The sequence below is a fragment of the Cygnus olor genome, chromosome 11 (genome assembly GCF_009769625.2).
Source record: "Cygnus olor isolate bCygOlo1 chromosome 11, bCygOlo1.pri.v2, whole genome shotgun sequence".
Classification (NCBI taxonomy): domain Eukaryota; kingdom Metazoa; phylum Chordata; class Aves; order Anseriformes; family Anatidae; genus Cygnus; species Cygnus olor.
Genome location: NC_049179.1, coordinates 7,801,931 through 7,825,173, shown reverse-complemented (window position 1 = coordinate 7,825,173; position 23,243 = coordinate 7,801,931). Strand labels below are relative to the sequence as shown.

General features: G+C 38.8%; 2 protein-coding genes across 12 annotated transcripts in view; one reads left to right on the top strand and one right to left on the bottom strand.

The window, feature by feature from the left end:
• ACSBG1 (acyl-CoA synthetase bubblegum family member 1) overlaps window positions 1–9,603 on the top strand; it is a 37,334-nt gene extending 27,731 nt beyond the window's left edge. For 9 of the 10 annotated variants that reach the window (XM_040569408.1, XM_040569407.1, XM_040569406.1 and 6 more), the window contains 7 exons: window positions 1,653–1,829; window positions 2,551–2,732; window positions 3,791–4,024; window positions 4,507–4,724; window positions 7,368–7,507; window positions 8,089–8,335; window positions 9,060–9,603. In XM_040569408.1, coding sequence (XP_040425342.1) covers window positions 1,653–1,829; window positions 2,551–2,732; window positions 3,791–4,024; window positions 4,507–4,724; window positions 7,368–7,507; window positions 8,089–8,335; window positions 9,060–9,136 — 1,275 coding nt within the window. In that variant the 3' untranslated portion in view covers window positions 9,137–9,603. The remainder of the gene's footprint in view (window positions 1–1,652; window positions 1,830–2,550; window positions 2,733–3,790; window positions 4,025–4,506; window positions 4,725–7,367; window positions 7,508–8,088; window positions 8,336–9,059) is intronic. The other variant, XM_040569403.1, reaches the window with a different exon arrangement.
• Window positions 9,604–11,637: 2,034 nt separating this feature from the next.
• Window positions 11,638–22,897, bottom strand: IDH3A (isocitrate dehydrogenase (NAD(+)) 3 catalytic subunit alpha). 2 transcript variants are annotated; one of them, XM_040569429.1, is made up of 11 exons: window positions 22,742–22,897; window positions 21,668–21,730; window positions 19,970–20,053; window positions 18,468–18,582; window positions 17,720–17,907; window positions 17,324–17,457; window positions 16,570–16,672; window positions 16,427–16,491; window positions 14,189–14,273; window positions 13,751–13,903; window positions 11,638–11,880 (listed from the first exon to the last, which is right to left on the bottom strand). In XM_040569429.1, the coding sequence occupies exons 1-11, from the start codon at window positions 22,766–22,768 to the stop codon at window positions 11,797–11,799; spliced, it is 1,101 nt and encodes a 366-aa protein (XP_040425363.1). In that variant the 5' UTR covers window positions 22,769–22,897; the 3' UTR covers window positions 11,638–11,796. The 2 variants fall into 2 exon arrangements, with proteins under 2 accessions (XP_040425363.1, XP_040425364.1); XM_040569430.1 differs by having other exon boundaries at window positions 21,692–21,730; window positions 22,742–22,879.
• Window positions 22,898–23,243: the final 346 nt, after the last annotated feature.

The window sequence follows — 23,243 nt, the reverse complement described above, 5'->3', positions numbered from 1 at the left end:
TGAGCAGGAGTGGGAAGTGGTAGAGAGCCTCTCTGAACACTTAGTCTGTGAAAGGGCTGGCCTAAGTTGTCACCTCTCCTCTTAGAAGAATGCAGAAACTATTACACATAGTGAGCAATTCACCCAAATGTAGGGAATCAGCACAGTAATATCTGGAAGGAGAACATAGCAGAGTCGATGGACAAAAAGACTTATCTGACATTGCAAATTCCATGCTCTTCTGTCTCAAAGGGGTCTGGTGTCATTTCCATGTTAGCTGCCAAACTATTTCTGGCTGATGATCACAAACAGGCTATTTTTATGTTGACTGACAGTGGAAAACACTCCTTGCCTGTAACTGCTGCTGCCTTCTTTAGTCAAAAGAAGTTTGCCACTGTCCATCTGTAAAACCAATGCTGAGTCAGTCATATGCACCCACACAGATCTACTGTGAGCATGCCTGCATGCTATGAGGCTTTGGAGGATAAAGAGGATAAGCAATCAATATAGCCACGTTTCAAAGACATCCCATTCTGCCTACCGTGTTTAAGTCTCCAATAGCTCCTTGACCAATGCTGCCACCTAAATCTGGAGTGGCCTGTCCTGACAGCATGCTGCTCCTTAAAAGCTTTTCTGGAGAATTGCTATTTTCTTAGACCAAACCTACTCTCATGTTAACCTTGAAATTTATTTTGAAGAAAAGCAACTGGCTGGAACATACTGTGAGAGCAGGTATTGCATGATTTATATCTTTTCCCTGCTGTGCTGAGTAACTTTTTTTCTGTGTCCTATCCTACCCAGTTTAGATTAGACTCCTCTGAAAAAGCCATCTCCTCTTTTTCTGCTATGCATATGTGTATATTTTTTTCCTCTTACCATCACACATATTTGTGGATCTTGCATATACTGTATTCTGTTAATGAGTATATGTATATTTAGCATCCTTCGGCTGCATCTTCTGAGATAAAGAAGAACTGGGAAGAAAAGGGGGAAACACAGTTTCACTAAGAAGTCAAGCAGCGAATCTTAACCATTATTCACAGATGTAGTTCTGCTTATGGGAGGTGTGTGTGTGGGTGTCACTTGTGAACCACTGTGGTGAATCTCCCAGAGGCTTCCAGAGGAACAGGATACAGCTGCTAATGATCCCAATTTGTGCATAGCCATGTGGTGATCAATACAATGTGATGAGCTTCTTGCGGATACTTAACTGTCCTGTGAGGTCACTGATTACTGAGTATTTATTGTTCTTTTTCAGGTAAACACATAGACATACACTGGTGAAAAGTGCCAGCTTGATAGAAAGCATGCACAGTAGGAGACTTGCAAAAGAAGGGGCTGATCAGTTTTCTTGTCCATCCAGCCTGTGGCTGCCTTACTTAGTGCGCCACTAGGGCCTGGGTAGTTGGTAGTGTTCACAGCAGGTCAGGCAGCAGAAAGATTGCATTTACTTCTGTTATCTGCAGGCCGTTGTTGCTACTAGATGAGTTCATCTTGCTTTTGGCTGGATGGCACCAGAGGAATAGCCATCTGGTATGTTGTTAAAGATTGAAGCATCTTCAGCAATTTCTGTAAGCAGACTTGTCATAGGTTTGTTGGCATAGCATAAGGATCCTTAGTTTGTGTTAAAAGAAAAAAAACAAATCTAATGTGTTTATTTTTTATTTAAATAGATAACTTGGACATCAGCACATTGCAGCAGAGCAGGAGATATGCAACCTGCAGAGGTCCAACAAGAGTCCATAGTCAGTTATCTTCCACTCAGCCACATAGCTGCACAGATATATGACCTGTGGACTGGAATCAAATGGGGAGAACAAGTTTACTTTGCTGAGCCAGATGCTCTGAAGGTATCTGCCTTGCATTGCACCTGATTAAGCTTGCACTTTTTCATCTTAGAAAACATCCAAAGGAGGAAATGTGTTTTTTGAAGAGGTGCAGAAGATGAAGATTGAGAGTCCATTATTTTAAGAATTGTGGAAAACTAAAATCCTTTAGTCTCAAGATGCAGTGCTCTGGACTCCATTTACCCATGTGGTGAAACTGCATAGAAAAGTCTCTTTGTAGTTATGAGTCTATAAACTGCTATAAAAAGAGTGTGCCTGGAACTGGTCCCTAACCTGCCCCCACATAAAGCTCATAAATGATACAACAGAGTCTGAGTAGATCTTGGTTCCAGTGTTTTCTGTAATTAAACAGCTAACTTAACAATTTATACTCAAAATATTCTGAATGTGTACATAAATTTGGTAGTCCAGGTCTGTAAGCTTTAATTAAGGTAGAAGTGTGCCTCTAATGCAGAAAAAGTATAAGAATTTTTTGGGAGAAAGGGAGGCAGAAGGAACTAAACCACCTGTGTTTTTTCCTTTTGGAGTACATACTTCCCCTGGTGTGTAAGAGCAGATCCATGTTAGTGAGTGTACCTGATTGAAATAGGTTCAGCAGTCCTTGCTCATATCTTGTATCTTTAGTGATGTTCTACATATTGTTATTGCAAGATGCAGACTGTATCACCAAACCTCTTTTTCACTGATGTGGGCCTTTTGCAATGTTTCGAAATGATTTTAACAGGGCAGCTTGATCAACACACTAAAAGAAGTGCAGCCAACGTCTCACATGGGAGTTCCCAGAGTGTGGGAGAAAATCATGGAGAAGTTAAAGGATGCTTCTGCTCAATCAGGTTTTCTGAAGAGGAAAATGCTGTCATGGGCTATGTCAGTTAGCTTAGAGAGAAACCTGAACTGCTCAAGCAGGTAAGTATTATTGTGAGTGAGATCTCCATCATCCCAGAAGTAGCTATCTGCTTAAAAGAAATATCAAACTTCAGTGAGACTCTCTAGATGTAAACAGGTAAAATTTGGCCTAGCAACACTCCAAATATAATGTAAGAGGGAGGATATAGTTATCAATTACAGTAAGCTAATCATAAACCCAAGTGACTATTAGATGGGTCCATCCATCTTCTCCAAGAATGTATTTCCACTAACACCTCCCTGAACTCTGTCTCTTCTATGAGTTGAACTGGTTAGTTTTCAGCTGGGAGAGGTCCAGCCTCCCATGTTACTGTGTTACTGGTATGAAGAAAGGGCATGAATTTGAAGGAACTGTGTGAGAAGGGGAAAATTCTCATTTTGAGGGCAGCCCAAACATAAACTCTCTCATGACAATTTGGAGTATGCACCATGGGAGCAAGAACACCTCATCGTGATACAAACTCAGGGACTATCCCAACCCCCTGAATTCTGTGAGCTCTAAATAAATCATCTGTTCTGAGTAACAGGTATTTTCCTGGATAAGAGTGCACAGATACTGAATATTGTATAAATTCAAATATTAACTTAACTCACAGTTCCAAAGTTCTTAAAATGTGAAATATGTAGTGTGAAATGACTTACTGAAAATGGAATTTCCAAAGATACTGCACATTGGTACTGATTTCCTTGTCTGATCTTTCAACTCCTCAGATAAGTTGTGTAAATTTCAGATTTTACTGGTTCTCAGAGATTCATTTAACTGATAAAAAATCAGGAATACCAGAGCTTTGTCTTATGCAGTACGTTTTTGTAGCCTCTTTTTCAATTTGCAGTATTCCGACACCTTAGGATTTGGAGTTCACTTGCAATGAAAGACACTGAATAAATGAAACAAGGAGAAATAAGTTACCTGTTCTTATTGATGTGACTTCTGTCAACATCCAAAACCAAAAGGCAAATATATCTCTAAACAAAACTTGCATCTGATTTTGTTATGGAAATTCTGTTGGTTCCTCTGACTTACTACTATCTCTTCCTCTTTTGTGTTTTGTACTCAGCAGTGACCTAAAGCAGTTTTGGACAAGGTTAGCAGACTACTTGGTGCTTGCTAAAATACGCAATGCTCTGGGTTTTTCTTGCTGTCAGAAGCACTTTTGTGGTGCTGCTCCACTCAATACAGAAACACTGTATTTTTTCTTGGGTCTGAACATCACCTTATACGAGGCCTATGGAATGAGTGAGACCACAGGCCCACATTGCCTGTCTGGGCCATATAATTACAGGCAGCACAGGTAATTTTATAGTTAATTTTACGTGTTGTATTTCATTATGAGAAAAGTATTCACTGAGTTCAGCAATGATCTTACCACTTACTTTCTCTCAACGCATTGCCAGTCCATTGAGTTTGGGAGACAAAACATTCAAGTCAGAAACTGAACACATTTCCTCCATAGCATGCCAAGTCAAGAGCACTGAAAGTGATCTACAGCATTTTATGCAGGACATAGTTACTAGATCAGACGTGTAGCATAGCCCTGGCCCATGGCAGGATAACTTTCAAATACGAGGCCTCAAAGAGAAAAGTATTTTTATGCCTAAAGGTATGGGGCGGGGTGTGTGGGGGGAACAGAAAGCACAAGGCAAGATAGATACACAACTGTAAACTGACACTAATACTTCGATAGGTTCAGGGATTTGGTATTGTAGGTGTCCTGCCAATATTAAATTTAGTATTTCTGTGTTCCCTGTGTGTGTTTCTGCTCTTCCCCAATAGCTGTGGCAAACCAGTACCTGGCTGCAGAGTGAAATTGGTGAATGAAGACACAGAAGGCAATGGAGAAATCTGTTTCTGGGGAAGGACTGTTTTCATGGGTTATTTAAATATGGAAGACAAAACAAAAGAAGTGTTTGATGAGGATGGGTGGCTGCATTCTGGAGATTTAGGAAAACTAGATGAGGATGGCTTTCTCTATGTCACTGGAAGAATTAAAGGTAATAAGCAAAATCTTGTATCATATTTGTAGTAACTATTCATCACTGGTCAGTCATATATCAGATGTGGTGCATCTAAATAAGTGTTTTTCTTTTAATGCAAGCAGAATTTATCTAACAGGAAAGGAAAATAAACTTTTCTATGATGAAACTGTGGCATACTTTGTTTAGGGAAGGGTTCCCTCTAGTCTGTGATAGGTGGAGATAATTCAGTTCCTACAATGAGGCTTTTCATCTCCCAGACCCTTATTCATTATTACTAAGAATAAGTCATATAAAATAGTAATGCAGGTTTAATGTGTTGTCTTTGATTCTAATGATCCATTAAGCTCTTCCTTTGAATCTTGCCCAATTGTCTTAATTACACATTAGAATGTTTAGACAGTAACAGGAGACAGCCCTCTATTATATAAAAGTTATTGCTGTAGGTCAGAGCTAGGTTCCTCTGATGCCTTAGGCGGTTTGCAGAGGCCACTATTGAAATTTGAAAGCAGAGGGAGAGCTAAAGCAGTAAACCTGGGTATTATTACAGTATATAGGTTGAAGTCTTGCGTGAATAACACTGGTTGTTGGTACTGTGGAAGCACTTTTTCAAAATGTGCGTGTAGAGAGAGATTTGTCATGGTAGACATGTAACAGAAGAAGATTTAAAAACTGAGTAACTATCATCTTAGAATATATGATGAATCACTAGGGAGAGAGCATGGATGAGTGAATTTGTCATAAGATAAGGTAGTAGCCTATTAGGCATCAGGACTTGAGTAGATGCTATTAATAGCCTGCACCAAATACAGTTACCTTGATTTTAATTTGCTTTCTCATCTGATCCATTTTTCTTTCATGTAGTTATTAACATCTTCCGGTCTCATTCTGTCATAACATTTGTGTTGCACTCACATCTTCCTTGATTGCTGAACTAATAACGATTACTCCTAATTACAGGGTAGGATATATCTGGATAAAATAAGCATCTGTCCAGTTTCATTCAAGTTTTAAATTCAAGTCCAAATAAGGTAAAATGTAATAGAAGGTAGTAAAGAAGCTCTTCTTTTAGTGACTTCTTCGTTTGGTTGATTTGTTCTTAAAAGTTTTAGGACTCATTATATTAAGCATGAAAAGGTAGAAGTTGCTTTTTGATATCTGAGATCGAGAGAAGTTGCAAAGCACCAAGATTTTGCTAAAGGAGCCCATACAGGGAGTATCTGTATAGTTGTGCAAAAAGTTTTTACAATTATTACAGTTTTCCTGATCAGCTGGGAAAAAGCTGACATTTCAGACTGAAAAACTAGGACAAAAACAGCATTAGGGCAAAAGAAAAGGAAATGAAAACCTCTTACAAGTTTGGATACACAACAACTTTGCTGTATTTATGTGGTTTGACAGAAATCTCTCTTTCTATAAACGCAAGTCATGCTTCCTCAAATGCACTCACTGTGTTGACTAGGGAGAAATAACATTTATAATTATGAGATGAATGCGTACTCCTTACCAGAATGTGGAGTATGGATTGGGAGTTATTTCTGATCATTGCTGTTCCGGAGCAGTAGAGATGTTAAAGAACAAATGTGTGAGTGCTGAAAGGGTGCCATATTCCCTTAACTGCATCTAAATTCTTTTGTCACTGGCAGTGGTTTAGGAATCAACCCAATCTTTCATATATAATCTGCATTACTACACAAAGGACTGGTCTGCCATTGGCCTGCGTTATTTATTTCTTGAAGCATGTTACTTATTAAAACCCTGTCAAGACCATTATTTGAGGGCAGTGAGAACTCAACAGTGTAATTAAAACAGAGTTGAAACTTACTAGGATAATTCTCAGTCGTGAAAATTTCAGTAAATATGTGTATTATACTTCAGAATGAATGCATTCAAATAGAGTTACACATGCCCTTATCAATGGTCAGTATCCCTACCATTGTTTACAAACCTCAAAAATACTAAGATTCCAGTCTGTCATTATACTCCCCTCATGTCAAGAGTAGGGCAGGAATGACTGTTTCTGCTGTGAACTTCCTCTCACAGATCTTGACTTCTCCCTCCTCATGTTTCTCTCCCTTCTTTCCATGTTGCTTCTGTGCAGCCTTCATGTAGTAGTAACTTGCTTTTGTCTGGCCCCTGTTGGTGACTCTAAGAATTAATTATGATGTTAACCACGAACTTGCTTTTTGGTGAGCCAACAACAGTAAAATAAAGAGTGAATCCTATGCTAGTTGGGAAGGGATGACTGCTCAGAGAAAAGGTATGTGTTATACAACTTATGAGACTTAACGGTTACTGGATTGTATAAAAATATATTATACTATATGCAGTTGGACTAGATGATCTTTGAAGGCCCCCTTCCAACCGAACTATTCTGTATCTGGAGCTTGTTATAATGGAATTTGCGTTGTGTGTACATGGGAGCAAATTTGTTACTTGGAGGGAGAATTGAAAATCTGAGCACATACTTGAAATTATCAGCATTGCTATTTTGAAGAGAATCATACTAACAACTTAATAGGTTTGGTTCTTTTTGAAAACTATGAATTTCTGCATGTAAGAATAAGAAATTTGGATCCATCCAGGAATTAACCTGTTCTTTAGAATTTATTTGAATTCAACTAATAGCCCTTGTTTATGTGTGTTTTTTATTTCTCCTAGATTTGATTATTACAGCGGGAGGTGAAAACGTGCCTCCGCTTCCAATTGAAGATGCTGTGAAAAAAGAACTTCCAATTGTTAGTAATGCCATGGTGATTGGAGACAAAAAGAAGTTTTTGTCCATGTTGTTGACCCTAAAGGTACATTAGTTTTAATACTCATTTCAGTGAAACTATTATACCTGCACCTAACAAAATGAGGAGGATTGTGAACCATTGGTAGAAAGACACAAAATTTGATAGGAGGGCATTAGTTAAAGAAAAAAAAAATGCATGGGAACTACAGACCATTTGGTCTGTAGTTCCCATGCATTTTTTTTTTCTTTATCATCATGATTTGAACTTGTCATGGTTAGATGGTACAATGATGAACAATACAGTGTTGAGCTAAATGCTCCTCTATAATGATGAAATAATTGGTAGGTCTGGTAGAAATTCAAGGTCATTAGACATATTTTAATTGACGTGTCTCAAGTCTATTCATGTCTTCTGCTTTTAAGCCAATCTTTTTTTTTTTTGCATTTGATAGCTAAATAGAAAGAAAATGAAGCATTACCATATATAGATAGATATTTCTGCTTTTTCAGGCTTAAATAATATTTGGGTATTGGTGCTTGGCTGCTTTGATTCTTAAAAGTTGGGGAGAACCTGATCATTGAATGATCACTGATTTAATGCATTAAGAGTGAGCATTTGATGATTTTCTTCATCTGATATTCTAGAGTGTACTGGACCCAGATACATCAGATCCCACTGACCTCCTCACTGAGCAAGCTAGAGATTTCTGCCAGAAGACTGGTAGTAAAGCCACTAAAGTATCAGAGATAGTAGCTACAAGGGATCAGGCGATCTACCAGGCCATTCAGGAGGGAATCAACAAAGTCAACATGAATGCTACAAATAGGGTTCATTGTATTCAAAAATGGATAGTTCTGCCAAGAGATTTTTCCATTTCTGGGGGAGAACTAGGTAAGATTTGCTGATTTATCCCAATGAGCACACACAGTAATGGGGCTGCTGATCTAAGAGTATTCAACTGATCTAAGAGTATTCAAATCCAGTTTCAAATGCCAAATTCTGGGTACAACCACTAGAGGGAAAAGAAAAAAGTTATGCAGCATTTTACGGACTGCAAAAACTGGAGTTTCTGCTGTGTGTACATATCTACAGTACACGTGGTCATTTAGTGTGCATACAACTCTGTGGCTAAATTTGAGATTGCTTAGGGCAATTAAGCAATTCTAGGTAATTCTTTATGCATTAAAGTATTAATAATTTACAGTAATGATACCAAAAAGTTGTCTTAACAAAAAAAATGGAGGATAAAGTGAAGGGTTGACAACAGAGCCCCAAACACATTATCAGGCTTTTTTGAATAAATTGGGAATTCTTAAAAGGTTTTTAAAAGGTTTCAAAACTGTCAGCCTTTTAATTAGTGTTTGGGGGGGGGGAGACAGACACCTGGAAGTGTTATCCCAGTTATCACTCCGTTATCCATAGTTGCCTTTGAAGTGCTCATTAGAGGGAGGCAACCTTATGTACAATTGCTTCTCCTTTAGCAGAGATCTACGCTAACAGAGTAGATACTTTTCCATGCAATGCTCTTCAGTAGAAAATGTTATGAACCAAAGCTTAAACAGAGTAGAAATTTTTGGTTCTGTTTCTGCTATTGTGACTAACATCTTCTCTTTAGGTCCGACAATGAAGTTAAAACGACTCACCGTGCTTGAGAAATACAGAAAAGAAGTAGACTCCTTCTATCAAGAGTAAGAAGTCTTTCATCCATGCATTAAGGAAGATCTGTGAGCTAAAGAAAGTATTTCCCAATCATAAGCATTAAGGAAAATTTGTTTTTGTTATGTAGTCTAGTTTCACTAGAAAACTGCTGTATTAATTTAGTTATTCCTGATACTCACCTGATAGTTTGTCCTGTTCGTATAGAAGCATCTACAGTGCATCCTTTTTCTGATACAGCTTTTACTTTATGCCCTAAATGAACAAGATTAAAGACACCCTCATGTTGTGTATGAAGTGGGGTATAACTAATTAATTCCTCTAGACTGAAATAGAAGGAAAATCTTTATGCAGTGATTTACCTTTTTTTTTGTTGTTGTTCTGCAGGAGGTTGGCTGTAGCTCATGCTTTATTTTGGTAGATCAGTAGTTACCAGTAGTGTTAATCAAAACCGTTATACTATTCCAGTGATAAAGATGATGATTAAAAAAAAAAAATCAAAAGGCCTCTTTTTTTCCTTCCAAGGGAGAAGCGTATTTTCACTAGCATACCATTTTGAAGCCTAACCAACACTCTTCTATAAGGGCTAGACTTCAGCGAGACTTTTCTGAAAGCAGCAGGTCATCACTTCTTAAATCCATGTTGAAACAAGCGTCATTTCCCCTAAAAACAAGCGATCCAAGAAGTTGGGGGAATAGCTTCCTAAGAGCGAAAGAAAAACTAGGTAATATAGGAGCTCTCACATAAAAATAAGTTTGTGTTGTAAATTGTAGTTTAAAGAGTTCACAGGACTTTTTAAAGCAAAAATGTTTAGAAGGAAAGTTCATCTGTATTGCAACAGTACCATTGTGTTTCAACATTCATGTTGTACTAATGCTTACAAATGGGAACTGTATTTCTTCTTCCCCTTATAAAATATAAATCACATCATGTGAAGGGCTAAGGGGTCGGGTAGTAAGTAATATTTGGCAGAGTTACAATAGCTAACAAGCAGGGAGACTACAGTTCTTGATTTAAAAACAAAAACACAAAAAACACCTTGCAGAACAGGATATTTTCTCTATGAAAGTTCCATGATCAGTCTTAAACATCCTGTAAATTTAGTTTCTTGCAAGTACCAACAATCAGATCAATGCAAAGACATGACAGCAGCCTAGGATTACAAAAACAACAAGCAATTGGACTTGGAAAACTTTATTTTTTCCCTATTTTGTGCCTAATGGTACTTCAAGAGTTCTTAAACAAGATTAAAGGAAACAACACAGCCAGCAGCTTGCAAAACATAGAAGGAACTGTCATCCTATTCACCAAAAGGCGGAATGCATAAGGAATAAAGCTCATTGTCCCTCTACCACCATGGCATTAGGCTGTATAAAACAGCTGTGATGCTTACTCTATAGAGCGATGCTAGAAGATATTACCCAAAATCGTTTGAAGTCTGAAAAAACGGCCTAACCAGTCTCAATGAGAAGTAACTAAGAGGAGTAATACCTATTAACGAAATAAAGCTTTAAGAAGTCTGGTTCTGGCACTAGGTATAATCCCATGCTATAGCCATGACCTCTGAAATGTGCATTTTCTTGTAGGGTATGCTTTCCATTAGCATATCCTAAGACATCCAGGTCAGAGTGGCTCATGAGGACCTGTATGTGATGAAGGAAGGAAGGACAAAAGGTGCTTTTGTGCTTACTGGGCTTAGTAAGCAGGAAGAAAAAAGAATTTGAGATTCCCTCAAATAGGGATGAAATGTACTTCTGAAATGTAGGCAGCAGAGCCAAGCCTTCAGCTCTGTCTTAATCCTTTTAGGACCAGTCCCTTACATCCAGAGTTTATAGACTAAAATTACTAGTCAGTGCAATGAGATACACTGAACAGATTGCATAAAAACGAAGTACAACACAAAAAGCAATACAGCAGAAGCCATAAAATATTTAGAATAAATTGGCAAAGTTAATACTTTTCCTTCATATATGGCAGAAGTAAGTTTTTATTATTTTCTCTCTTCAGAAGTCTGTTGTAAATTAAACCGTGCTTGAGTGAGGAAAACGTTTAAGAACAACTTTGGTACAGATATGAAAAACAACTTTATGTTAATATTAATTCTCACACCTAGCTGGTTTGTTGTTTCTTTATGTACATAAATTAAATCTCTAGCTTTCGGCATTTCTTTATTCATGCTTTTCAAAGACAAAGCTGTATTTCATGAATGAACAGAGCATCTGGAAGTGTTTTTTCATTGCTTTTAATGCCAAATTGCTGTTATGTCATACCCATTTCATTTTGTAAAGGTTATCTTGTGCTACTGTTAGGCTGAAAATCTGCCTTTTAAGTTTCAGTAAGATCAATAAAAGTAGGCTTTAAGCATTAAGGTGCTATTAGAATTCACTAATTCTGTTAATATTATATTCACATAAATTTTCTTTGTGGAAAGTGAAAACCAGCTAGTTGAAATGGTAGACAGTTACAAGAAAATGAAACAGTTCACTTACATGAGAACTTTCACCAGATAGAAACAAATGAAAGCAGGCACAAGTATTATCTGTAGCCATTTGGACTAAGTTTATTAATGAAGAGACCCTTCCTAAAAAGTTTGCTCTCTTAAGAGACAAATAAAGTTATATGCATATAGATACCAGGTTACACAATGTACTTCTGTGATGCATCCTCTCAGCGTTATTACAAGCCGTGTGAGATGTTTAGTCTGTATCCTGTACTCTGCGGCAGATCTCCTCTGTGAATTCTGAGCACTTTGCATTACCTCCCAAGTCTTTTGTCAGGACCTGAAGGAAGAAAAAATGGTATTAATAAAACATTTAATGGGGGTAGTCCTGCCTCTGCAGTTTTATCTTCTACATGTTGTACATGGGTACTGAATACAAATGAGTGGCTACATCACATATGAGTTTTTCTGCATTCCATATAGCTTTCATCAATAACAACTATGCAAACTGAGGCCGGTAGAGAAAAGTGAGTACGAACGTGGAGCATTGTTATCTCAGTGTGAGATTTTGTCTTAACTACAGAAAGAAATCAAATTTGGCCAAAGCTCTCAAAAGTTAAGGAAAAAACAAGTTAAGAATACTTAAGAAGTTTGTCCTTTGGAAGTAAATTTCATATATGAGGACTCAGCACAAAGCTAACTAATTAAGAGTATCATTCAGTAAGGTTTTTGGGGGTTTATTTTTTCCAAGGAACCCCACACAGAAAAAGCACATGGACAGCTCTCAAAATGCTCCATGTTAACAATTGTCTCATGTTTGCTTAGTTAAGAGATGGAAAAACAGACAGTTAAACTTTCTTCAAGTACAACTCCTGTCTGGCAGCATGAGGATAGTAAAATAATAATTAAAAAAGTGGGCAACATTGCTTGTCCAACCTAGTCAGATTAAAGTAGACTAAGAGGTAATTTAAAAATCATTAGTTCTCCCCTTATATCACACACACACAGATCTCAATTAAATAGCTTGGGGTGGGGAAGGGAAGAAACGGCAAGCATGAGAGGCAATAAAAGGTTACTATTTTAGAATCTTGTAATTTTAATTGCATTATGCTTTTTTCAATTTAAAAAGATTCTCTCCATTGTGAGCATGTAATCATAAAATCGTAAGCGACTAGTAAACAAGTAGCCATGTCACAAAACTTGCACTGTTATTTTCTGTATAATTACTGACCTGCAGATGGAGAATTTCATTTCCAGAGCAGTAAATGGGAACTTTACAGGAGCACCTCTTTATTCACTTGTAAGTTTAGTTTTTTGTTTGTTTGTTTAACTGGCTCCTACACACAGCAAGGTAGCTGCAAACAGACCACTTATGAAATGATGACAGCTTTTTGTTTAAGCATGCTTGTTACTTTTAATTACAAAGCAGCTTCTCATGCTCTTGCCCCAGATAATTGCACTAGCATGGCTAAGTATTAATCCTCTTTAAGGCAATCATCAGGATCTTTCCAATTATGTTTTGAAAAGGTGGAAGTCAAACTAGGTGAGTGAACCAAAAGAACTCAGAGCAGAAATTCAGGTCAGGTTTCAGAGCAGAACTCTCTCCTCCCCCCTCCTCTCCAATCCCCTTTGGGTATGGAATCTGGAGAGAGTTTATTGCCCAAGGGAAATTGCATACAATGTTAAGGGAAAAGGTAAGTAGCAGATACAATTTTGTCCCTAACTGTTATTTAGTAATCCAAAAAGGAGCCAAAGAAGTTAGCAGTGAAAAAGAAAAGTGACCTGAAAAATAGGAGCAGAAGTATTACAGTCAGCACTGAAATGAGTGATTAAGCCTGTAAAAGGCAAATGAGCATACTTCACTTTAAGGTCCTGATTTTAACATAAATGTATTACAGACGTCACAAGGAAAACAACACTAGCTACTTGAATGTCCAATCCCTTTCATGAAAAACAGAGATCCAGTTCTAGTTTTTAGAGCTAGTGGAAATTGAGACACGAGGAGAGCTACAGAGCATCCCTCTTAGTGAGCTGGGCAAACTTGATACCACTGAGGGTAACATAATTACTGTAAGAGAACAGCTGTGGTACTGCTCATGATTCAGGCCAGCAAAGCAGGGCATCTGCTGTTTTGGTGTTGATGTTCTAAGTTTTGCTATGATAGAATATTATTTTAATTCACTTCATGTATTTGCACATCTTCATGTTACCTTTCCATCTTTAATTGTATCAAAGCAAGCTGTCTCAATTTTTGTGGCATGCTTGTGTAGTCCCATATGACGCAACATCATTACAGCACTCAGAAGAAGGGCAGTTGGATTTGCCAAGTCTTTTCCTGCAATATCTGGTGCTGTTCCATGAACCTAAAAAGAAAAGTGAACCTTGCTGTTACAAAGTTACTAAAAATGTCCTAGTTAATTCAAGCATGCAACCAACTTAAAACTGAACAAATAGTCCATAAACGAACATGCAAAAGTTTGTGTGTAATGCATGTTCTATTTTTTGAGTAAAATTTTAGCATCTTCACAGTAAAGAATAATTTCACAGAGTTTCTACTTCAATAGTCACATTATGTGTCATGGAAGTTTTAGATTCTCAAGTTGAGACAAAATAATTATTACTACTAGACCTCTAATAAGAAGACTTACTGATTCAAAAATTGCAACTCCATTAGCACCAATGTTCCCACTTGGTGTTACTCCAAGACCCCCAATCAAGCCAGCACACAAGTCACTAGAAAAAAAAATCCACATGTTCTTTCCACATAGTTGTTTCTCAGCAATGTATTAAAATAGCTTTGTTATTTCTCATTTTATTTTGACAATAAAATATTCTAACAAGACAGTCTAAGAATAATATGAAAGAATAGATCCTGTTAGCCACTTGTATTCCACTGGAACATTTGAGAACTTGCAGAACTACTAGCAAGAGAAGTTTCAATAAGGAAGAACAAAAAGGAAATTCTAAATAGTAAAATAAAGCTGATTAAGACACAGGCACAACAAAAGGTACTCAAAGCACAAAAAATCTGTAAAAGCCTCAAGAACTAGTAAAAATTCTGATGTACTATCTATACATATCTACATATCTAAGTCTTATTTCCCTTGAAGAGGCCACAGAACCATTTACTGAATATAAAGGCCTTCTAGAAAAAATGGAGTAATTTTGCTCGGATAAAGGAAATACTAGTAAAGTTTATTGTGTGAGAGACTTAAGGAATATGTTCCAAGTGGCACAAGACTGGCTTTATCCTTCTCTTTACTGAACAGCCTGAAAGTCATAAATCTGACATCAGCAGACCATCAGACATTAGTAATTTGCATTTAGTTTCCTCCAAAATTAGCATAGGAAAGAACAAACCAACTCTGCCTACAGTTTTCATTCTGTACCCTCAAAGCTGAAAAAACTGATAAGGCTCTTAAAACTCTAATATTTTAGCACACTGTTTTGTTGTCTACAGGGTACCTAGTAGATGAACAAAAAGCAGAGAAGTTTGGATGAGCTTGCAGAACAATCTTTTAAATTAACCTAAATTGATCAACTATAGTTTAGAAAAAAAACGGATACAGTCTAAACTTGTAACTTAAGGTATTTAATGCTTCAGGATGGAGATTCCTTCTGTATCTATTCAGGCCAAGAAACCTTTGGCATTATGCTCATGCTTTAAAAAAGCACAGGGGGTGACTTTCTCCAGTGACACAAGTGCCCTTCTTCAAGAAAAAGACTCAAATTTATTGAAGCTTTTTGGAAGTATGAAGTTAAAAGAATTTCCATGAGAACTTCAAAACTGGCAATGCTGAACTAGGTAAAGTAAGTTGAAATAGTACTGATGATGGGACTCAAACTGATCTGATATCTTCCAGTTAACACTGCAACGTCTGCTGTGAGGGCCCTGTGGACTCCTCTACCAGTTCTTAGAACAAGAAGCATTACTTGGAGTCTGATTTTTCTCAGAGGTGACAGATATCCTTATCAGAAGGAGAATGCCATCTTAAGAAAAGCTGAAAGAACATTTCTTCTTATGCATCAGTTACTTTTACACTCATCTGTACAGAAAAGAGGAGATCAGCTTAAGGATTTAAATTGTCATTGAACTTTTAATCAAATTCCAAGGCTGTTTTCTTCCATCTCTCCTTGGACATGCAAAGAGAAGCAGTGCTCTGTTGTACACTGAAAAAGTTCAGATTAAGATACTTAATTTTACCAAGCAGTAGTAATCGAGTTTACACTCTACTTAAACATTTTTACAGAATGGAAAACATCTGCTGATTGACTTGGCTTTCAGGACATCAAGTAACTGTAGTAGAAATGTTTTTTAAATATGAAATTTAATCTCAAAGTGAAAAAAATACAATACAAAACCCAAAAGCTGGTAGGATAGTAAGTGGCCATACATTTCAATCTTCAGAATCATTTACCTCTAGCAAGCTGGATAGCTTGCTTTAAATGTGATATTCCCACAGTCATCTTACGTAAGTTTTCCTAATAAAAATAGCAAGTTTTCCTTACTATCTATCCAAGTATTCTGTGCTACAATTTGAGTCATTAACTTTTTCACACTTCTGGAGAAATTTCTCCTACACCCAACCCCATTTGAGTAATATTCATAGCCTCTACCCGCAGAAACTTTTTTCTTTTAGTAAGAAGTGTATTCTCATCATATAGCTCATTCCAACTACATAGTAATAATATTAGTGTAATAATACCATCCTTTCTTCCCATTCAGAGTTTGCATGGTGTTTAGCTGCCGAGCGGGTTAAACCACAACATTAAGATTTAAACTTTGGATGCAGAAAACAGTAACTTATCTGGCTAGCATGTAACTGGATTAACTTTCTGGAACAGTATTTTACATGCTGATTTAGTTTAAATCAAAATCTCCATACCTGAGGATGTCACCATACAAGTTTGGCATAACAAGCACATCAAATTGTGACGGATCCTGAACCATCTAGAAAGAAGTATATTTTTATTAAGGCTAAGAAAGTAAACTAAAAAATAACCACAACTAAACCAGATAAATACTCACATTCAGACACACAGTATCTAGATACATTTCATTAAATTTAATATCTTTACAGTTTTCTGCTGCCTCCCTGCATTTTCTCAAGAAAAGTCCATCAGACATTCTCCTGCAATTAAGTGAGAGAATACAGCTGTTACTGTAAAGTAAACAATATATTGAGGTAAAGATGACTGCATGCAACAGGGATTTAAATAAAGAAAAACATTAGAGTGCAGACACCTAATTGCTGACTATTAATCCCTTATGTTAAATATAAATATTTGTAACATGGTACAGTCAAAGAAGTTAACCCTTTTGTATTCCCACCTAAAATGTTTGCGGAGCAGTAGTTTAACTGTCACGCATTAATTCCCAAACTGACTTGTTCTTTTACTAAAGGCTTACTAAATTTGTACAGGTGGTGACGTACTATCACATGCAGTGTGACTCAATTCACTATGAAGTGCTTTGGAAGCTGTAAAAGACACTAGCTATTTTCATCCTCTTTTTTAATTCTTTTTCTTAGCTTATTTTCAAAGTAAGAACTGTGGGAAGAAAGTCACAGCACTCCCACATTTTTACTAATACAAACATTAGCATATAGTCACTCCAGACCTATTAATAGTATTTCAGTATTGTCCATTTTACTTATGAGGCATTTACTTCACCCATTTTACTTACTCCTGCTAGCATTAATGTTAGACATTTGAGGAAAATTTAAAGTGATTTATAAAAGCTTATTATTTTTTGTTGTTCTTAAAAGGAAGTTTCAACATACATAATATTTGCCTTGTGTACAGCAGTAACATGGCTTCTCTGATTGTTTCTGGCATACTCAAAAGCAAACTCTGCGATACGCTTGCTAGCTTCCTCTGTGATTAGCTTGATACTTTGCACGACACCTTCAACAATCTGAAAGACAATAGTTGCATTGCTAGTGGAAACGGAAGCTTATTTTTTCAAACCAATAGTATGAACGTTTGGAACAACAAAATACTAGAATTTTCAACAAGGCAGCCTGCACAATGCATACCACAATAAAAGACCATTTTTGTGGGTAAAGAACTTAAAAAACACCACTCAGCCTCTTAGTAATAAAGAACTGAGATGGGCAAAGTTTTTGTTAACAAAACATAGAAACCCTGCCAGAAACACAACACTTCCAGCAACATACCACATGTTCAATTCCACTGTATTCGCCTTCTGTGTTCTCTCTTATTGTGACAATGTTTACATCTGTGTAAGGGGTTTTGTATCCTTCAATTGAGACACAGGGACGTACGTTTGCATAAAGGTCAAAGGTTTTACGCAGAAGCAGATTCATTGATGGGTGTCCCGCAGCAATTGGGGTTTTTAAAGGGCCTGAAGGAAAAAAAATAATAAAAATGAGATAAAACTACTCCACAAATTTCAGAGTTGAAACTCTAGGTAAAGTTCTGTGGCACTCTGACAGAGGAACTCCAAATTCCTATGTAACTCTCAACACTGAAATGCCACAGAAATTCTCTGTGCCATCAAGAATACTACGGAGTGATATAAATCAGCTGTTCAAGGGCCAAATGGTTTCCCTCATTCACGTGGAACAGGGGTTCTTAGAAAAGGTTTTTACTGAAGACAAAATGAAGATACTATTAATTGAGAGTATAATTACCACATTCTGTTGTATATCGACTACCTTGGAAATGCATTCTGTTTAGAGTCCAAAGTTGATATTTAGTACTGCCCACCTTTAACATATTTCCTAGGAAATCTGTGACACTTACAGCTTTGACATGAAGGACTGTTTTAAGACTACAGAAGACAACCTGACAGACTGTCCCCAAGAATTAGCCATTATATTACGTTACTGATGAAGGACTTCTACTTTAAACCAAACTCACCATAAAACAGTATTTAATACCTTTGTGTTAACCCCCAAGTACCTTTTAATCCCATTTTGTTTTTATCCATAGATTCTTTGGCATCCGGAGGTATCATCCACTTTCCTCCTGGTCCTTGGATGGCTGTAACATTCCTCTCTTCCCACTGAATAGGAGCCTAAACACATTTTCTCTATGTTAACTTCAATATGAAGACTTTTGCTTCCACTTTTAGCTCATTTTTCACAATAAGGTGCTCGAGGAATTTTGTCCAAGCCTTCCTAAACATTTTTTCTCTGGTGAGTGACAGTAAGCATGAGATGCTTGAACTTGAAAATAAGAACAACAACAACTTCTAAAACACAAGTAATTGAAAATGAAATAGTACGATCAATATACTATACCAGCACAAATTTCACGATCACAAGATGCCTACCTAGTAATGATATACAGGTAGCATGAGAACTGCATTTACATGCTAATTCCTTTAACCTGTTAGAGTTCTCAAGTTCCCTGTATTCAAGAGACATAAGACATCTGAAAATGGAATTCATTGAGAACTGATCATACAAACGGCCTGGAAGACAGCGCATAACATGGATACATCTGTTATCTAAATGGAATCTGCAAGTGTTCCACAGTGCTTTCTGAATTTTCGTTCACCATGGGATTCTTCTAATAGGAAACGGGCTGCCACCTGTTCATCAGGAAAGGCCATAAAGGAAAAGGTGCAAGGTCTTACATAAGCAAACAGAACCAATCTAGGCTTAACATACTAGAAGAAGAATCCCCTTTAAAATGAACAGATCAGAGTAAGGACTGAAAACCTGCACTCATACGCAAAATAGGTTTTACTCTGCCACACCTCCTGCCTCCCTCCCCCAAAACAGACATAGCTATTACAAGCTTTCGCGTGTAATTAAAGATAACTTCACCTTTTCCAAATCTAAGTTGGACAGTTGTAATAAAAAGTGAACATGCTTTGACACTATTACTAATAGGGAGCACTTTAACAGCTCCTCAGGGAAGGACACTATTTTCTTCCAAGGAAACAATAGAAATTCTCATGAAGTTCCTGGGATAAGTAGAAAAACAGTTCTCCTTGAACTGTTTTCATTATCACAAAGGTGAATGCGATTTAACAGTGCAGCAGAATAACTGCAGTAAGGTTCCTAATAATATGATAGTCCCTTCCCTTCACATATGCTTTGATCTGCACTGAGAAGTCACAAGGGATCAAAGAATGTCCTATCAGTGGCTCAGGATTGCTACATCAACAAGATGATTTTTCATGATACATTGAGTTCACATTTCCAGAACTTAAGTGCAACATTTGCTCTCAAGTCACTACTACTCTGCCAGCCAACACTTTCAAACACTGCCATGATATTGCAATACTATCTTTTAACATCTGAAGCTTCAGACTGTTTGTATTGCCAAGAAGTTTTAATAGCTTAAACATGACTCACTCGTTTGGAAGTTAAAAACATTTATAACTATAACCTAGATAACGTCTGTTGTGGTAGTTAAAGGTACAGTGCTCACAGCAAGACAAATCGACTTACTTTGGCAGCATCAAAGATCTTCATGACAGCAGCAGAAATCTCAGGTCCTATGCCATCTCCTGGGATTAAAGTTACTGTTTGTACCTAGACAAAGAAATATAGTACAAAAAAGTAGTACAGCTAATGAATGCTATGTTCAATGCAGGAAACATTTTCATAAGTTGCAGAAACCAAGTAACTACTAGAAAACAAAGTTTGAGTTACCAAAAATCACTATGAAGAGTAGCAGTACTGGACAGAGAAGCAAGAGTGACTAGCTTTTTTTCAAAGGGAGCGTGCAAGCATTTTAGGAGAACTTCTAAAAAATTTGCCTACTGTTCTTATTTTAGAACACAGATTTAACTTGAAAGACAGGATCCTGCTCAGTACTCCTTGAAATAAGCGATCTCAGCATGCTTTCTTCTTGAAAACTGGGGAGGAGACAGCACTGCCATCTGTTTTCCATACATCTCCAGTATTATCAACATGCTGTGTAATACTGACCCATGCTAGGAAAGACTTAATTTATGAAAAGCTTAAAAAAATAAAAACAAAAACATATCTAAACTTCTCAAGCAGTTCTCTTAAAAAAAAAAAAACATTTTTAATACTGTCAAGTTCTTTTTCTGCCATGATTTTCTCAGTTTTCTTTCCTTTGTCATCTTCAAACAGATGAAAAAAATTGCACACCCTAGGCTCACTGGATAACAGGGGAAGAAAATACTCTGCTTTGATTAAAAAATATATTGAAGATTGCTATTTTCATCCTCCACGCCCCAAATCTTTATTTTATTTATAGATTCCCAACATTTTTGTAAGGGATCATTACTACCTATAAAAAGGCAGCTTGGATACAGCATTCCTTGTCAAATCCCATCTAGAATCAAGTGACAAGATATGCTGCCATCCTCCTCCAAAGAGAATACTCAGAATTTCATAAGGTTTTATCTGAAACAATAATGTGGTATAAGCAGATCTGGAGGAGCCTTACCTTATACAACTTTCTATACTGTGTAAGACACAAGCTACACTTCAGTTTCTTCTCTCCACCATCAGTTCTAGAAAACTTAGAATTAAGAGCCACGATTCTTCCTTAAACTTAAGCCCTGCTTAAGGGTACATGCAGTGGTGCTGAGCCCTGCTTCTGCCTGAGCAGTTTTCAAGGCCATCTTCACTGAAAAAAGGCCTGTGGGCACCTCAAACACACAAAAAAAGAAGGTAAAACATCTACAGGGAAATACACAGCCAGTGTCTAAAATACATTAAAGAGGGCCTTGAAAAGGCAGAATTGTAAACATGAAGTACTCTAAAAGCAGCAGGATTTAGAGTAAATCCAGCGTGTAGCAGAATGTCTGCAAAATAAAGATGAGAAGCTTCTCAACAATCTTCCTAATTTGCCCATATTTGCCCATTTCCCAGTGAATTTCAGAAGACTGGCTTACATCCATATTTTGGGAAAAGGTTTCATGCCACTGCCTTTTTTTTTTAGTAGAGTCTTTTAAATTAGCACTTACTCTTTTATATGAAGTAGCCAAAGACGGTGATTAACCGATATATATCCAGTATGGCATTAAGAGCCTGTATTGTATGTTCACTTATTTAGGCCTTATTTTTTTAGAAGATAAAATTAATAGCAGCCATCTTATAAAAGTCAATTTCTGGGGCCCTTTCTTGAGAAACTTCTTAAAAACAAGAAGGAAGTGGTACTATCATACTCACAGCACTACCAAAACTTCTGGTCACCTGTTTTTGGTTTTTGAAAGCACCTAGCAATCGCGAAACCTGCAGAAACACAGAACAGGAAGATGCTATCTTATTGCACCAAAGGGATTTTAAACAGTTGACAATATTGCAGCAACTGTGCATTTTAAAGCCGTATCACTTTAAAGTTAAGCCTCAAACTAGCATACAACTCGAAAGAAAGCAGCTCGTATCTTGCCAAGCTGCTCACAAGCATGCCATGTACCCGACTCCTCACGCGGGTATTCCTAGCGCGAGGTCAAGCCAGGACAGCCACGCTGTGCAGCGTGCCGCAGTGCCGCTCATCATGCCTGGAGGTGAGGGGAAGTTGTTGCACAGCAGCCTTAGTCCTTAGGTGCTACACACTGGAAAAACGGCTGCAATAACTCCAGCTAAGGAGATGATACAAGGAGGCTTAAAATAGCAAAGAGAAAAGGTTTGTTTCACCAACAGCAGTATGTTCGTATTGAGGTAACGCTTCCAAAGCTGATTTCCACCGGTGCAAATTCCTGCATGGAAACCTGGGTGCATTAACCCTTACCCTTCTCACACCCGTGTGCTTGGTGCCGTAGCCCTGTGCGCCCAGCAGTGTATGAAAAGCGTCATTCCGAGGCACGCGGAAGACAAAATTCACCATGGCGATGGCAGCCCCTGCCTGCGCGGCTCCGTCCACGAATCACACCGGCACCCTGACGCGCACAGCGGGCACCAGGCCTCCAGCGGAGGCTACGGCACACCCCGAGACCCGGCACAGCACCGGGAGCGGCCCGGTCCCACCTCAGGGTGGGAGCTGCGTGCCTGGCTGCTCGGAGCGGACCGGGGCAGCCCAGCGGTGCGGCCGCCCTGCCATCCCTCCCTGCCGGCAGCGCAGCCATCTTGGCGGGGCCGGGCCGGGCCACCTCAAGGTCACGGCAGCGGGAGCCACCCCGCAGCGCCCGGCGGGCCCCGGCCGCACCCCCGCCGCGCTCCCCTCAGAACCGGCGATTGCAGCCCACGCTTCCCCCCCGGCCCAGCACGACCGGTGGCGCTCTCCCGGTCCGGCCCCGCACCTACCGCGGGCATCCACGCGGCTGCAGCCATGGCTCGCCCGGCGCCGCACCCCAGCAGGCCCCGCAGGCACGGCCACAGCGCCCGCAACCGAGAGGAGCCCGGCACCGGCACCGGGACGAGTCCCGCCCCGCCCCACCCCAGGCAGCCCGGCCCCGGGAGCGCCGTGCGCATGCGCTGCCTTTCCCGCTCAGCGCTTGTGGTGGTCCCGCTGAGGTGGCGAAGGAGGGGGCGCGGTTGGAGCCCCTCAGACCCCGGTGCAGTGGTGAGGGGCACCGAGTGCTCCCGGTGGGGGGAAAAGGCTGCCGCCAGCGGGTAGCTGCAGGTGCCTGGGGGCGCTGAGCGTCCCTAGGAGCGTGGCAGTGCGCGGAGGCACCTCCAGCCGAGGGGAGCGGTCTCTGAGGGGTTTGGTCCCTAGGAGATTGGGGAATCACCTCAGCCTCCGCGTGGCCTGTTGGCAAACAGTTGTGTGGAGGCAGCCTGCTACAGCGCGGTAGGCTCTGCTGTC

Bases quoted from the DNA above. Each gene is read 5' to 3' on its own strand.
- IDH3A (XM_040569429.1), bottom strand. From the start codon at position 22,768: ATGGCTGCAGCCGCGTGGATGCCCGCG. The intron at 17,458-17,719 runs GTATGTTGCTGG...ATTGTCTTTCAG, and splicing joins ACAGTGGAATTGAACATGTG to ATTGTTGAAGGTGTCGTGCA. The intron at 13,904-14,188 runs GTAAGTCTTCTT...TTTTCTTTTTAG, and splicing joins GAGTTGCAATTTTTGAATCA to GTTCATGGAACAGCACCAGA.